Below are 14,900 nucleotides of genomic sequence, written 5' to 3'. Positions count from 1 at the left end.
TGAAGAGATTCAAAACTTTATTGAAATGGCTAGAGCTCACTTTCAGAGAGACAACTTAAAAGTCAGTATAGGAAAAACAAATGTTATTCACTTTGAACCCAGTTTTCCAAATAGGCAAAAAGTTGTGATCAATAAAATTATATCAAAAACCTGTTTGTAAGTAAATTTTTGGGTTTATACACAGATGACTGACTTTTGTGGAAGCAACAAGTTCAGTATGTCAGAAAAAAAATCCAGTCTATATGTATTAAGGAGATTATCACCATACATTAATTCTGACACCCTAAGGTCTGTATATTTTGGATTACTGTACACTTTCTTGTGTAATGGAATAGTACTGGGTCTTGCTAATATGAAAAGGGTTTTTGTAATGCAGAAGAGGGCCTCAAGAATCATAGCAAAGGTAAAACAATGAACATATTACACAAGCCTATTCTCTAGATTAAATTGTCTCACAGTAATTGCCATGTATAAGCTGGAAACCATCATGCTAGTGAAAGAACATACTAACGTCTCAAACAGAAGAATGGAAATTCACAACCATGATACAAGGCACAAAACTGACTTTCACATAGTTAACAGAAGATTAACTTCAACAGCAGAAAGCCCCTATGTCAAAGGAACTGTTTTTTATAATTTGTCACCAGATGAAGTTAAGATGTTGTCAGGGGATACTTTTAAAAAGTGACTCAAACAACAGCTTATCCAAGAATGCCCATATAGCTTGGATTTAACATGAATATTGTTGTAAGAAACAATCCTGTAGTAGAAACATTTATAGTAATTATAAGATATTGTAAAATATTTGTAATCTTAAAGGGTTTATACATTGTTAACAATGCCATGCATGTAAAATTACATGTTAGGAACAGATAGTAAATAAAAAGCTTCCTGCTCTCTGTGATATTTCTATAGCTGTGCCTTAATGGAAAATATTAAAATATTTTACAGCTTTCTGACAAATACATTTGGCTCAGCCCTAGTAGCATACACAAAGGTGTTGGATTGGTTATGCTGCTTTGATGACAATTATTTCATTCCTCCATCAACAACAGTAAGAAACCCTTTTCTCGAGGCAGCAGCAGATATGTTTGAAGAGCCTTCAGTTGTCATCAGACAACTGGAACAAGCTAGTAATGACTTCATAATATGCTGTGAACAAAGTGATCTGGAAGCTGTTAGACACAAAATTAACATACAGGAGATCTCTGAAAATGCTCTGTCCAAACTGAAAGAAAATTCAGGTAAGTGCTTTCAGAATCACCACTAAAAACTCTCATTTATGTTAAATGTCCTATTTATTGTGTGTATCGATATTAGTTCAAATTGCTTTTCACATTTAATTTAATTGAAACTGTTGAATTTTGAAGTGTTACTGCACGTGTTATTATTCCACAGGTTAAAACTGTATTCTTTCACTATGATGAGGAATAAGTCAGTTAGTTTCCAATTATGATACATTTTCCCATCAAACTGTGTTTGAAATTCTGTGACTGATCGTTGAAAATAAACTTCATGAAAGAGTAAATATACTATGAATCTCTTTCTAGTATGCCCAACTGTATGTACGCACTATGTACAAGAGGACCTAGTGTGGAAGTCACATATTATCTTTATCACACAATTTTGTACAATGCATCAGCAAAAGAGAACTATTCCAGCTTCTTGAGTGTATGATGGCAGATGTTTTTAGGTACAGGATGATTCAAATACCCTGTTTTCTTCAGACATTTCCTGATCTGTTTAAGTATCATAACTCCATTTTCACCCAAAGGAATTTTGAAACAGTCCTCATTAAACAATGTATAGTCTGTTTTCATAGTTACATTAATTACAGAGGTGTCAGTATCAACTTCACTTTTTCAGATGAAATAATACTGATTTCTGCTGCTAGTGTCGTAGTTATAAAAGAAACAAATTCAACAGCATTTCACTCTTCAAAATCTGATTAGGATTTATCTGTCTTGAATATGAAACCAATTACTGTCTTATGTGGAAGTTCATAGTGTTATTATACAGAACAGTTTCATCAGGCTGACAGAGCTCTCCAACTTGACAAAGTTAAGAAATTCTGCTTACAAAAATAGAATAGTGGAAATAAGTTTAATTGGAAACTGATACTAATCATACTTGGCTACATGTGCCTGAACTAACAAAAAAACTGGAAGGCAATGGAGGTGGCATCTAAGGATAATTCAGCAGTTAACCACAGCAGCAATTCTGGTCTTATTTCTGCCAGATCTTTGAAAGAAAGGTCTACATCAAAAATTGAATGTATCTGCAAAACACAGGATTTCAGTAGAAATATTATTTAATAATAACTTTGTGTCATCACTTTAATGTTGAGATACAAACTTACATTGCAAAATTAAACCAGTAACAGCAACAACGTGAAAATCACAAAGGAATGTGGTCATAAACACTTCCCTAAATTCCATCTTTATCATCAAGTATTCAAAATACCCACCACCTACTTCAATACACATTTGCTGTCACTTGATCAAGGACTTACGTGTGAACTGAAGAGATTCCTCTAATGTCATTGTAAATGCTGCAATATGGCTGTGTTTTAAATGGTATTTGGTTGTTGGAACTTCTGCATAAACTTCATGATTGAATTTACCCTTGAGGAAAAGGTACATCGGCATCAAACCGAGTGAACATATGGATCAACTGATTATGCCTTTACATCCAATCTGACCAGAAAAGTACTCTGTGAGCACCTTCATAGCCACATGCAAGCACACATTATGGTGGTAAAACATAACGTTTACATATTTGACGTGGTGCTCTCTCTAGGAGAACTGGTAGCACTTTGGTGGGAAATTGTACATATATTTTACCTATTAAGGTTACTTCAATAAGTAAGGACTAATCTCATAGTCTTAAATAATCCTACACCAAACATTCACATTCACACTCAATCTACCTTAGATTTTCAGTGTCCCAATAATGCATATTTCTTACATTCAGCTTTTCATGACTGTTAAAAGTGGCTTCATCAACAAAGAGAATTCTTCAAAGAAAGAACATATAGTCCTAATGTTGCATTGGAACTGAGTGCCAGAATTCTGCGACAAAAGCACTAGGCTGACTTATTCCAGTGGGACTCGCAATTTCTCTTGAGCTAACACGTGGATTATGAGCAACAACTGACAGAACATACGTTATGATTATTCCAGGCTTTTTCCTTACCCTCTGTGCAGTTTTCCAGTGCCATTCCAATATCAGTTTTTTGCACATCCACTGAATTGCCGTTCTCACTGGACACCATCTGTTGGGATACATTCTCCATAAGTGAGTAGCATATCTAGTTTCTCCCAGTTTGTGAAATAAGTTTACTTTTTAAACAAATCAGTGCTCAACAGATGTAAACAGTGGAGACAATGAAAGCTACATTTCCTCTGTGCCCCCCTTTATGCTGGTAGTGCAGTGGTGCAATTCACAGTTTCCTAACTGTCCGACATGATGTATTTTGCTATGAAATCATGAACTTCCACATAAGACAGCAATCAATTTTATGTGAAAAACAGATAAATCCTAACTTCTGAATATTTTAATTGCTCTGAAACTAGCAATCAGATTTTGAACAGTGAAACACTGTTGAATTTTTTCTCTTTTAAAACTATGATATTACCAGAAAAAATTACTAATTTCCAATTTAAAAAACTGAAGTTAATACCAAGATCTCTGTAATTAATATAGATATATGAAACCAGGATATACTTCCTTTAGTGAGTTCTTTTTCACAATTCATCTGGGAGGAAAATGGTTCCAAAAATGCTTGAAGTGAACAACTTTGCAGAAACACCCTATACAACAAGAACAAGATGAGTCCAATATCAATCTCTGTGGTACAGCATTATCAATTACTCCCCACTGGCTGCAGTGGCCGAGCAGTTTTAGGTGCTTCAGTCTGGAACCGTGCGACTGCTATGGTTGCAGGTTCGAATCCTGCCTCGGGCATGGATGTGTGTGATGCCCTTAGGTTAGTTAGGTTTAAGTTTAAAGTTCTAAGTTCTAGGGGACTGATGACCTCAGATGTTAAGTCCCATAGTGCTCAGAGCCATTTGAATTTGAATTACTTCCCCATCTGGAGATGTTCATTCATTGTGTACACTCTCTTCGGTTTCTTAATATGACAGTCGATATTATTTTAGGTAAATAGAATGGAAATCTGTTATCAGTGAGATCTTCTTCTGTAGTGCTACAGCCCTTGGTAAGCCTTGACTTCTTCAGCTACAGTATTTTCCTCCATGCTTCTCAGGTTTTTGCAGCTCTTTTGCTTCTCCAGAGCCCATATGAATGAGATCCTATATTACATCACCAATCATCAATTTATCTTCTTCTAGTTATCCTTTATGTCTAGTAGCATGGATCACACTTTTCAGCATTTTCTTTTATATTCTGTCCTCTACTATTCTCTTCATATCTCCTATCCATTACATTTGTTGCGATTTGAAAAAGTTGTACTATATCTTTTCCTTGTAATAATGCTTGCAGTATGGTGTACTTTTCGCGCAACGTTTCTTAAACTATTTTTGTCGTTGTTTGTCAATGTCCATACCTCTGATTCATACGTGAAACTGGATGAACTGGGCAGTTATACAGGGCGAGACAGAATTCCACCAATAAGCTTTCAGTGGTGATAGTATGGACCAAATCAAAGAAAAAATGCCCAGTAAACATGGGCTCTAAAGTGCATACCTTAAGAGTTATGAACACTTGTTCACCTTTGCTACTGTGAATGACATCTCTTCCACTGAACAAGAGTTCGTAGATCTTATACTGTGCATTTAAGAGTCCATGTTTACCTGACTACCACTTCTGGAAGTTTGTCTGCAGAGTTTTGGTTCATCCCGCATACAAAGCGTTTCCGCCTTCTTGTAAGAAGGCTGTTTCTAAAGAGTTTTGGATTTCAAAATAAAGCTCTGTTTTCAGTTTGTATCCTTTCCACTATAACCTTTCCAATCCTGTTATCATTTGATCAATGAGATCTCTTATACCATAATACCTCATTGTGCAAGTTTACATGTTTCAGTTAATGCTGATAAAGATTTATCTGAAAGTTGCAGTGTTCTCAATCTGATTTATGTACCTCTCAATGACTCAACTACACATTGATTTGTTATGTTTACTCCTCCCATCATTCATTTTATCGTCACATGTTTACCTGGTCCCCTTAAAACAGATGTCGGTGTAAGTCTCCTACATCACGTTTAATTGTTTGTCTTATTATTTTTCATGCAGTCCCTGAGGTACAGTCAATCGCATTGGCAGCTATAGCAAATAAACTGGAAGCCCTGGCCAGTGCACTGTGGCAGATGGGATGTGACAGTGTGGAACTGGAACCGTTACTGGGACTGAGTCAGAGTGCCAGGCAGCTGCTTCTGCCAACAAATGTATAGCAGCATCAGTTAGTTCCTGGTGTTTTCGCCTATTGTAAACATTAATCTCCACAAACAGTTCTCTTAGGTGATAAGAAATACTGTTCATCTTGCTGGTAAATATTTTTCTTTGAGAGCACATTCGATTTTGTATCAATGTCTTACTGAGATTAATCTTTGTGGTTGTGCAATGTACAAACTTTGTATACGTATGCTCGTGAACTGTGTACATTTTAACATAATCAAACAATGGAAAGTCCAGGATGGAATAAACAACAATATCAAAAGGGTAGGTTGCTTCTCACAACATAGAGTGGGTGCTGAGTCACAGACAGACACAATGAAAAATAATGCTGGAAATATTTTAGCTTTCAGACAGAGCCCATCTTCAGAAGCTGAAAACTCACAGACATTCACACAATCACAGCTCACATATACACAGCCATTGTATCTGGGTGCTAAGACCCAAAACAGACTGCAGACAGTGGCTGTGTGTGTGTGTGTTGGGCTTTTTCTACTTCTGAAGAAGGAATTTGTCCAAAATCTGAAATATTTCTAGCATTCTTTCTCATTGTGCCACCAGTGACTCAATGCCTCCTTTATGAGGCGAATGGTAATATTTCCTTTTCATGCTGTTATTATGTTTCAACATAATTGGAGACAAGGAACATGAAATGTTAACATTTCTTAAATATGATCAGAATTTGCATTAGACTCACATTTTAAAAAATGTACATGTGGACAAAACATTGAAAAAACAGTGTTGAGTCATAAAAGCATTCAGATGCTGAATAAAATCCAAACAAGGAACGTAATCTCATGTAATGATTTTATTATGGAATAATTGATCTTTTCTGAAAATGTACAGAACAGTGTCCTAAATGTCTGTCCTTAGAGGGACATTGTTTTTAATTACACAGCTTAAAACTTTAAATAACTGGATAATAACAGTATAAATATGCATATGAGGAGAGGCCATTACTCATCAGACAGCTGGGAAAACTGGCGCGTGCGCACGCACACACAAAAACAAAAAATCACATGCGTGCGTGCATGCCAAAAAAAGAGATAAAACTCGAAAGTTAGTGAACACTGTTTTCTGTTATGTGTGTCTGTGCATCACACATCAATCTACCATAGGGAAGTGGTTGCCTTTCCCTTATTTTACGTATTGTTTATTGATGTTAAATTTGTTTGCTTTAGTATTAACATACAGGCCAACTGACTCAACAGTCTTTCTTTGATGCTACTGTTGATTATTGTCAACACTGCAGAAGGATTTTAGTAACTTCTTAGAACATCAAATATATTACCTATACACTCTGTATTATTTCTCCTCTTCCAAGCATTTAAAGCAGCTCCTTTTATGTAAATGTATGCTTGTTATGTTTTTCATAGTTTCATGTTCAACTTTACAATGTTACACCATTTAAAAATTACTTTTTCATTAATTTTACAACATTCCATAAGCTGTCAGAATGGTAATCACCAAATGTTTTTGTATCTGTAAGAAAAGAATTTTATTAAAAGAGCAATGCTACAGCTTTTCGTGAGTGGCTTCTAGTTTATTACTACTACTAGTTTATTTCTATGAAAGACACTAATATTTTCTCAAAACACAGGACCATTGCTGGTACTTTTATAAATTAAGGTGCTTTGAATTTCATGAGCAAGTAAGATGAAGCTTCTCTAAATTTCAACCTCAAAAAGATGGCCCAGTTAAGGTGTCACACTATGTCAACATTTTTAACTTGCACATTCTGTTCCTATATGTTGGTGAGCAATTGTAATGATGTTTACTCATCAGCCAGTTTTGTTTTGATTTGTTTTTGAAACACAGAAGTGCTATATATTTCAAAAGCACATCTGCATAAAAAGGAATTGTACATTTGTTTTTGTGTTCTAGTAATTTGAAGCACCTTTTCCTCAATTTGATTAAATTCTTTTATAAGCAAGTAAAGTGAAAGTACTGTAACTGACCAGAACATGTTTTCAACTAATTTGTATCTCTAGTAGTAAATTATTTTTAATGCATTCCATAAATAAAAAGGATTTTGGTAAACTTGTTTGTAATTGGATCTTTGGCTACTTTGTGCCCCTGCCATTGTGTACCCTGAGTGCCCTGCCTCCTTTGCAAAGTCTCCTTTATCCTCTTTGTCGGAGAAACGTGCAAGTTCCAAATGATGGGTAAAGTCTTTTTCTGCTTTTGGTAAGGAAGACAGCTTAAATATGTGGTAGATTCCAAGTTTTATAATGTATTCTTTCTTCTTGAATGAGAGTTCAACTTCTGGTCCAGTATACATTGTATCCATCATTTGTGTAACAAATGAAAATAATGTGCCTGACCAGGACTGGAACATATATACTTGTCTTTCTGGGCTGTATTATTCCAACTACAGCATTCAAGTACACATCACAGACAAACTATGGGCTTCAATCACTGCCTTCTTTATGTTGTCTGCGACTTCATACACAATGGTAGGGAGAGACTGGCTACAACGTGGTGCTGCAAATGTCATCATTTGGAAGTGGACAGGAGCAGAAATGATTAGCAAACAAGTTAACACAGTAAACAGAATATATTCTTAACTTGTATTTCTCCAAGTGTACAAAGACTCATTAAAAATAATACAGCAAGAATTGGAGTCCAGTTCATACAATAGCGACAAGAATGAGACTGTCTGAATTAAAGGACAAACAATGATGTCAGAGTCGTGTCTAGGTGGCGTCTGCATAGCATCATGTAGTGAAGTGATTCCAATTGCGAGAGGGACATCTGGCCGCTCAGCGGGTGTGCTCCAATCAGTCCACCGGATCCTCCACGATTGCTATCAGTGTCTGATGGAATCGTTCAATTGTGTTGCCACCTTCACCTTCAATGCCCGTGGGGTAGTATCAATATGTGACACCATACTTTACACTCATTACAAACTATTACAGAGGCTCTTCATGATTCTGTGGACTTGCTTTGTATAGAGAGGACTGAATCTCAGCAGCAGAAACAAAATTATTTTATACTTACTGTGGTGGATACTGTGTATACTCTACCTAGTGTAAAAGACCTTCATCTTGTTACAATGCTGAGACTGTGGTGGTCACACGTAGAAATAAAGTCATCACTACACATGCAGTACCTACTGCAATGAGAAAGGCTGTTTTAGTTTACATCAGCAGTTAAGAAGCAAAAGGCCATACAAAGACATGTGGCCATTGGAACCTATAGTGCAAGAAGGTAGAGCCCTATAAAAAAACTGAGCCTTGAACAGGCGAAGAGCTCAGAAAATAAATTTCCAGTTGTGTATATGACAAAATTATGCGATCACAGCAGTAGCAGCAGAAGAAGAACCCAAAGGAGTCAGGGTAGCAAACTTTAAAAGGATGCTCGAGAAATATACTGATTTGGAAAAAGAGGAAATTGAGGTAGAGATCAAACCAGATAATACTTCATAGGTGCAATGATGGAATCATTCCAGAATGAATTTTCACTCTGCCCCATAGTTTGCATGGAGTTTAAACTTCCAAATGTGGGACATTCGATTTTTGTGAGCAAGTGCTCTACCAGCTGAGCTATCCAGGCACAATTTATGACACCCCGTCACAACTTGACATCCGCCAATACCTCACCCCTACCTTCCAAACTTCACAAAAAATCACCTGTCTACCTTGCATGACCAGCACTCCTGGAAGAAAGAATACTGTGGAGATGAAGCTTAGCCACAGCTTAAGTGCATTGCTTCCATAATGTATTTTCATTCTTAACCAGAGTGTGCACCAATTTGAGACTTCCTGGAAGATAAAAACTGCATGTCAGAGTGGGACTTAAACGTGCAACCTTTGCCTTTTACAGGGAAGTGTTCTACCAACAGGACTGTCCAAGTATGACTTGTGACCTACCCTAGGCTATGGCTACACCATGTTTCCAAAGTGTCACTTCTTCCAGGAGAGCCGTACTGGTGGGTGTAAGGCTGTAAGGGAGTGTCAAAAATTGTAGTCAGACAGATCAGTCAGTAGAGCACTTCTCTGCAAATGGCAAAAGTCCCAGGTTCATGTCCTGGTCCAGCACATAGATTTAATTTCCAAGGGAGTTTGATAGAATCATATAGTCGAGACTAGAAGAGTAAGGTATTCTAATGACAGTCCTCAAGCACATGGCTTTGTTGTTAGAATGTAACCTACAACAAGAACTTTATCAGTATAAAAGAAGAAGGAATATTACAGTTCTAACATCCTATTCACATTAAGCCCACTGGATGGAGAGCAAGGACTAAGTTGACCTAGATGGTGAGGGAAATTGGCTGTGATTTTGTTGTATAAACCATGGTAACCTACAATAATCATGTAAGTTATAGACAACTTCTCTCTTGAGTGTAAGTACAACCTAGCTTATCCTTGTAAACTAAAATAAAATTTCTTCATATTGAGGACTACAGCAGTCAACAGATTCAGATTCTCAGGGTGAGACAACCTTGGCTGGTTGGGCAGCCTTCTTGTTGCTAAGGCTAAGGTCACAGTTGTCGCAACAGTCACCATACACCATTGCCAAAGGTCACCCAAAAACATCAACCAACAGCTGGCCACAGTGTGCCCAAACTTCATCAGTGTGTGCCAGGATCAAGGAGTTCAGAATCTGTTGTAACATGATGAGTACGATACACTCTTTCCTCAGTTATTGAAATAACCAGACAAGGCTTACAATTATATAAGAGGAAGAGAGAAACAGTCTATTACATATTCGAGGTGGTTTGTGGTAACATACAAAACCAAAATTACAGACACTGCACTATGTCGAAGCAACTCAGCAAGACAGACATAGGCTGTATCAATTAACTTCCAATGACTGTCATTCATCATATGTGTGAAAGAGAAACATAAATTTTAGAATACAATACACTGAATGCCCAGTAATATGACGGGCCAAGTTGGATACAACGAATGGTGCAATGCAACATTCTAGTAGCTAGATCAATACCAGATTTTGCATGATTTTAAAAAGTTATTGCATGAGTTCTTTCTCTAAGCTAGGTTGTGCAGTATAAAATCATCAAGAATTGTAAAAGTCAAGAGTGTATGTAATTGACACTGTCAAGTTCAAAATTGTGTAAACAAACTTCCGTATTCACAAAAATCTTTTACTTAAAATTATGCTATCAAAAAGTAACTACTCAGTTTAATCATATCTAGAGCAGTAAGCTGTTTGAATTGTTGTTGTTGTGGTGTTCAGTCCAGAGACTGGTTTGATGCAGCTCTCCATGCAACTCTATCCTGTGCAAGCTTCTTCATCTCCCAGTACCTACTGCAACCTACATCCTTCTGAATCTGTTTAGTGTATTCATTTCTTGGTCTCCCACTACAATTTTTACCCTCCGTGCTGCCCTCCAATACTAAATTGGTGATCCCTTGATGCCTCAGAATATGTCCTACCAATTGATCCCTTCTTCTAGTCAAGTTGTACCACAAATTTCTCTTCTCCCCAATTCTATTCAGTACCTCCTCATTAGTTATGTGATCTACCCATCTAGTCTTCAGCATCCTTCTGTAGCATCATACTTCAAAAGCTTCTATTCTCTTTTTGTCTAAACTATTTATCATCCACATTTCACTTCCATACATGGCTACACTCCATACAAATACTTTCAGAAAAGACCTCCAGATACTTAAATCTATACTCGATTTTAACAAATTTCTCTTCTTCAGAAATGCTTTCCTTGCCATTGCCAGTCTACATTTTATATTCTCTCTACTTTGACCATCATTAGTTATTTTGCTCCCCAAATAGCAAAACTCCTTTACTACTTAAAGCGTCCCATTTCCTAATCTAATACCCTCAGCATCACCTGATTTAATTCAACTACATTCCATTATCCTCGTTTTGATTTTGCTGATGTTCATCTTATATCCTCCTTTCAAAACACTGTCCATTCCATTCAGCTGCTCTTCCAGGTCCTTTGCTGTCTCTCACAGAATTACAATGTCATCGGCGAACCTCAAGGTTTTAATTTCTTCTCCATGGATTTTAATTCCTACTCCGGATTTTTCTTTTGTTTCCTTTACTGCTTGCTCAATATACAGATTGAATGACATTGTGGATAGTCTACAACCCTGTCTCACTCCCTTCCCAACCACTGCTTCCCTTTCATGTCCCTCGACTCTTATAACTGCCATCTGGTTTCTGTACAAATTGTAAATGGCCTTTCGCTCCCTGTACTTTACCCCTGCCACCTTCATAATTTGAAAGAGAGTATTCCACTCAACATTGTCAAAAGTTTTCTCTAAGTCTACAAATGCTAGAAATGTAGGTTTGCCTTATTTTAATCTATTTTCTAAGATAAGTCATAGGGTCAGTATTGCCTCGTGTGTTCCATCATTTCTGTGAAATCCAAACTGATCTTCCCCGAGGTTAGCTTCTACCAGTTTTTCCATTCGTCTGTAAAGTATTCGCGTTACTATTTTGCAGCCGTCGCTTATTAAACTAATAGTTCAGTAACTTTCACATCTGTCAACCCATGCTTTCTTTGGGATTGGAATTATTATATTCTTCTTGAAGTCTGAGGGTATTTCACCTGTCTCATACATCTTGCTCACCAGATGGTAGAGTTTTGTCAGGGCTGGCTTTCCCAAGACTATCAGTAGTTCTAATGGAATGTTGTCTACTCCCGGGGCCTTGATTTGACTTAGGTCTTTCAGTGCTCTGTCAAACTCTTCACACAGTATCGTATCTCCCATTTCATCTTCATCTACATCCTCTTCCATTACCATAATATTGTCCTCAAGAACATCGCCCTTGTATAGACCCTCTATATACTTCTTCCACCTTTCTGCTTTCCCTTCTTTGCTTAGAACTGGGTTTCCATCTGAACTCTTGATATTCATGCAAGTGGTTCTCTTTTCTCCAAAGGTCTCTTTAATTTTCCTGTAGGCAGTATCTATCTTACCACTACTGATATATGCCTCTACGTCCTTACATTTGTCCTCTAGCCATCCCTGCTTAGCCATTTTGCATTTCCTGTCAATCTCATTTTTGAGACACTTGTATTCCTTTTTGCCTGCTTCATTTACTGCATTTTTATATTTTCTCCTTTCATCAATTAAATTCAGTATCTCTTCTGTTACATAAGGATTTCTATTAGCTCTTGTCTTTTTACCTACTTTATCCTCTGCTGCCTTCACTACATCATCTCACAAAGCTACCCATTCTTCTACTGTATTTCTTTCCCCCATTCCTGTCAGTTGTTCCCTAATGCTCTCCCTGAAACTCTCTACGACCTCTGGTTCTGTCAGTTTATCCAGGTCCCATCTCCTTAAATCCCCACCTTTTTGCAGTTTCTTTAGTTTTAATCTACAGTTCATAACCAGTAGATTGTGGTCAGAGTCCACATCTTACAATTTAAAACCTGGTTCCTAAATCTCTGTCTTACCATTATATAATCTGTCTGAGACCTGTCAGTACCTCCAGGATTCTTCCATGTATACAACCTTCTTTTATGAATCTTGAACCAAGTGTTAACTATGATTAAGTTATGCTCTGTGCAAAATTCTACCAGATGGCTTCCTCTTTCATTCCTTACTCCCATTCCTACTTTCTTTCCTTCTCTTCCTTTTCCTATGATCGAATTCCAGTCACCTATGACTATTACATTTTCATCTCCCTTCACTACCTGAATAATTTCTTTTATCTCATCATACATTTCATCAACCTCTTCGTCATCTGCGGAGCTAGTTGGCATATAAACTTGTACTACTGTGGTAGGTGTGGGCTCCGTATCTATCTTGGCTGCAATAATGCGTTCACTATGCTGTTTGTAGTAGCTTACCCACATTCCTATTTTTTTTATTCATTATTAAGCCTTCTCCTGCATTACCCCTATTTGATTTTGTATTTATAACCCTTTAATCACCTTACCAAAAGTCTTGTTCCTCCTGCCACCGAACTTCACTAATTCCCACTATATCTGACTTTAACCTATCCATTTCCCTTTTTAAATTTTCTAACCTACGTGCCCGATTAAGGGATCTGACATTCCACACTCCGACCCGTAGAATGCCAGTTTTCTTTCTCCTGATAACGACGTCCTCCTGAGTAGTCCCCTCCCGGAGATCCAAATGGGAGACTATTTTACCTCCAGAATATTTTAGCCAAGAGGACACCATCATCATTTAACCATACAGTAAAGCTGCATGCCCTCATGAAAAATTACAGCTGTAGTTTCCCCAGGCTTTCAGCCATTTGCAGTACCAGCACAGCAAGGCCATTTTGGTTAGTGTTACAAGGCCAGATCAGTCAATCATCCAGACTGTTGCCCCTGCAACTACTGAAAATGCTGCTGCCCCTCTTCAGGAACCACACGTTTGTCTGGCCTCTCAACAGATACCCCTCCGTTGTGGTTGCACCTACGGTACGGCTATCTGTATCGTTGAGGCACGCAAGCCTCCCCACTAACGGCAAGGTCCATGGTTCATGGGGGGAGGGGCGGGGGGGGTGCTGTTTGAATGTCAGTAAATAAATGAAATATGTAATTAGTATATAAATTAAAATTATTTTCACATCATTGTTTGCAAAATACAAAATACATTTTATCACTTTTTAACATCAAAATATACTTCCACTTATATTCTGGCCAAAAAAAAGCTTATTATTGTATTTTGTAGTAACAAAAGTTTTGCAGAATTTGCCAACGTTCTATAAATGTCAACTGTAATTTCAATTTTGATCATGTGCAAACAGTGTAATGAAAAACAGTGATTGTCTTTATGTGCTTACAGGCAGTGGCTGCACCTGCCAGTCACTCAGTCAGTTGGCTGCTGCATGCACATCAAAAGGTACTTTGAGTCCATGTCACTAAAATTTGTATTTTTATTTCGTCTTTGTGAATCTTTGTGAATTCATATTTTGTTCTGTGTGAAAAACTGTCTGTAATAAATGCCAAAAAAGTTTGATGCCTGTCTGGCGTTGTCTACATTATTTACAGAACCTGTTCACACATAGGACTAGTTAAAAAGGTTTGTCACTTGAGTTTAGTACTTAAGCTGTCGCCAGCACACCGGTCGGCAAAGATGTAGCATGAAGATCGATAGCAGGGAATCAAACAAGCACGCCTATCATGAGAGAGGCCAGAGACAGGCTCGTAAACAACACACCATCAATGCCCTCTTGGCTGCAAATATTTAGACTACCACTGCTGACCGTAATGTCCCACTCAGTCACTGATCAACTAAGTCACTCTGCAGCCTAGCGTCATTCATTTTCAGTGTGGGCTCTGGTCACGTCTCGAGCTACGACAGTACATAATGTCATATTATAGCAAGATTATCGATATTGTCTGCGAAAGGATTATTACGGATGAGTTTGCACCACAACACATGGACTCTATTAAAGTTAAGTAGCAGCCATTTGCTCATGTAAATAAAGAACCATGTTAATCTTTGTGTGCATTTATGTTGTAGAAAGAGGATACCAGACACCCATAACAACCTCCTCTCCCTTGTCTCCTTGACACAAAGTTCTACACTTTAAAT

The 14,900-nt window shown here is 37.5% G+C and overlaps 1 protein-coding gene across 1 annotated transcript in view; it reads left to right on the top strand.

Annotated features, from left to right (window-relative positions):
- The window catches only part of LOC126106344 (uncharacterized), a 261,730-nt gene extending 253,923 nt beyond the window's left edge, over positions 1 to 7,807 (top strand). Inside the window, exons 24-25 of the mRNA XM_049912595.1 lie at positions 952 to 1,244; positions 5,251 to 7,807. Of these exons, the coding sequence (XP_049768552.1) occupies positions 952 to 1,244; positions 5,251 to 5,408 (451 nt within the window). The 3' untranslated portion in view covers positions 5,409 to 7,807. The remainder of the gene's footprint in view (positions 1 to 951; positions 1,245 to 5,250) is intronic.
- The last annotated feature ends 7,093 nt before the right edge of the window (positions 7,808 to 14,900 follow it).

Source organism: Schistocerca cancellata, chromosome 10, assembly GCF_023864275.1.
Source record: "Schistocerca cancellata isolate TAMUIC-IGC-003103 chromosome 10, iqSchCanc2.1, whole genome shotgun sequence".
Lineage (NCBI taxonomy): Eukaryota > Metazoa > Arthropoda > Insecta > Orthoptera > Acrididae > Schistocerca > Schistocerca cancellata.
This window is presented reverse-complemented; position numbering and strand designations above follow the sequence as displayed.